The sequence below is a fragment of the Lepidothrix coronata genome, unplaced genomic scaffold, assembly GCF_001604755.1.
Source record: "Lepidothrix coronata isolate B3197 unplaced genomic scaffold, Lepidothrix_coronata-1.0 Scaffold3078, whole genome shotgun sequence".
Taxonomy (NCBI): Eukaryota; Metazoa; Chordata; class Aves; order Passeriformes; family Pipridae; genus Lepidothrix; species Lepidothrix coronata.
The window spans coordinates 1-1,828 of NW_016693258.1; the positions used below are offsets into that span (position 1 = coordinate 1).

General features: G+C 63.3%; 1 protein-coding gene across 1 annotated transcript; it reads left to right on the plus strand.

Moving 5' to 3' along the window:
• MCL1 (BCL2 family apoptosis regulator) lies at positions 1 to 1,823 on the plus strand (the record flags this gene model as incomplete). The annotated part of the gene is made up of 4 exons (XM_017803723.1): positions 1 to 29; positions 217 to 300; positions 706 to 860; positions 1,540 to 1,823. Coding segments are annotated over exons 2-4 (486 nt in total), but the record flags the coding sequence as incomplete, so codon positions are not given.
• Between the last annotated feature and the right edge of the window lie 5 nt (positions 1,824 to 1,828).

The following is a 1,828-nucleotide window of genomic DNA, read 5'->3' on the forward strand; positions in this document are numbered from 1 at the left end:
CACAAGGGAGGGGAAGGAAGGAGCTCCGAGTGTGTCCTGGGCTGGGTTTTGTTTAAATATTGGGCAGCAGAGCCCTCTGAGGGAGCAGGGCTTGCTGTGCCTGGGCCTGGGGGGTGTCCTTGGTTTCTGTCCCAGGGGTTGGGCTCAGCCCAGGGTCAGATCTGACCTGGTGGGGCTGGAAAAGTTCGAGCCAGGGGAGTGAGGAAGGAGCTCAGGGTGTGTCCTGGGCTGGGTTTTGTGGGGTTCCAGGTGAATGTTGGGCACAGAACCCCCTGAGGAAGCTCTGCCTGGGCCTGGGGGGTGTCCCTGGTTTCTGTCCCAGGGTCTGGACTCAGCCCAGGGTCAGTTCTGACCTGGAAAACCTCGACCCAGGGAGTGTGACGAGCTCAGAGCCCACAAGGGAGGGGAAGGAAGGAGCTCAGGGTGTGTCCTGGGCTGGTTTCTGTGGGGTTCCAGGTGAATGTTGGGCAGCAGAACTCCCTGAGGAAGCTCTGCCTGGGCCTGGGGGGTGTCCTTGGCTTCATCTCCAGGGTCTGGACTCAGCCCAGGGTCAGTTCTGACCCAGAAAACCTCGACCCAGGGAGTGTGACGTGCTCAGAGCCCACAGCTGTGCCCAGGAAATGGGCAGGAAGGAACCCAAAGTGTGTCCTGGGTTGGGCAGAGCCCTCTGAGGAGGAAGAACTTGCTGGGCCTGGGCCTGGGGAGTGTCCTTGGCTTCATCTCCAGGGTCTGGACTCAGCCCAGGGTCAGTTCTGACCTGGAAAACCTTGACCCAGAGAGTGTGACGTGCTCAGACACCACAAGGGAGGGGCAGGAAGGAGCTCAGGGTGTGTCCTGGGCTGGTTTTTTCGGGGTTCCAGGTGAATATTGGGCAGCAGAACCCCCTGAGGAAGCTCTGCCTGGGCCTGGGGGGTGTCCCTGGTTTCTGTCCCAGGGGTTGGGCTCAGCCCAGGGTCAGTTCTGACATGGTGGGACGTGAAAAGTTCGAGCCAGGGGAGTGAGGAAGGAGCTCCAAGTGTGCCCTGGGCTGGTTTTTTGGGTTCCAGGTGAATATTGGGCAGCAGAACCCCCTGAGGAAGCTCTGCCTGGGCCTGGGGGGTGTCCTTGGCTTCATCTCCAGGGTCTGGACTCAGCCCAGGGTCAGTTCTGACCCAGAAAACCTTGACCCAGGGAGTGTGACGTGCTCAGACACCACAAGGGAGGGGGAGGAAGGAATCCTGGACTGGTTTGTGTCTGTCCCAGCTGAGCCAGAGCCCCCTGAGGAAGCTCTGCCTGGGCCTGGGGGGTGTCCTTGGTTCCTGTCCCAGGGGTTGGGCTCAGCCCAGGGTCAGTTCTGACCCAGAAAACCTCGACCCAGGGAGTGTGACGTGCTCAGAGCCCACAAGGGAGGGGCAGGAAGGAGCTCAGGGTGTGTCCTGGGCTGGGTTTTGCCCGTCCCGGAGCCCCTGGGGCAGCAGGACTCTCCCTGGAGCCGGGCTGGGCGGTGAGCGGGGGCCTCCCCCGGTTCCCCCCTCCCTCCCATTGATCTCTGTCCCCCAGGGATGCTGCGGAAGCTGGAGCTGCGGCAGGAGCAGGACCTGCAGGCCGTGGTGGAGGTGGCCAACCACGTCTTCAGCGACGGGGTCGCCAACTGGGGCCGGGTGGTGACTCTGGTGGCCTTCGGCGCCTTCGTGGCGCGGCAGCTGCGGGGCCCCCAGCGGGACCGGGGCGTCTCCAGCCTGGCCCGGATCCTCACCGACGCCCTCGTGTCCTCCCGCAGGGAATGGCTGCTCAGCCAGGGAGGATGGGTGAGTCACCCACTGCTCCAGCCTTTCCGGGTGTTCCCAGA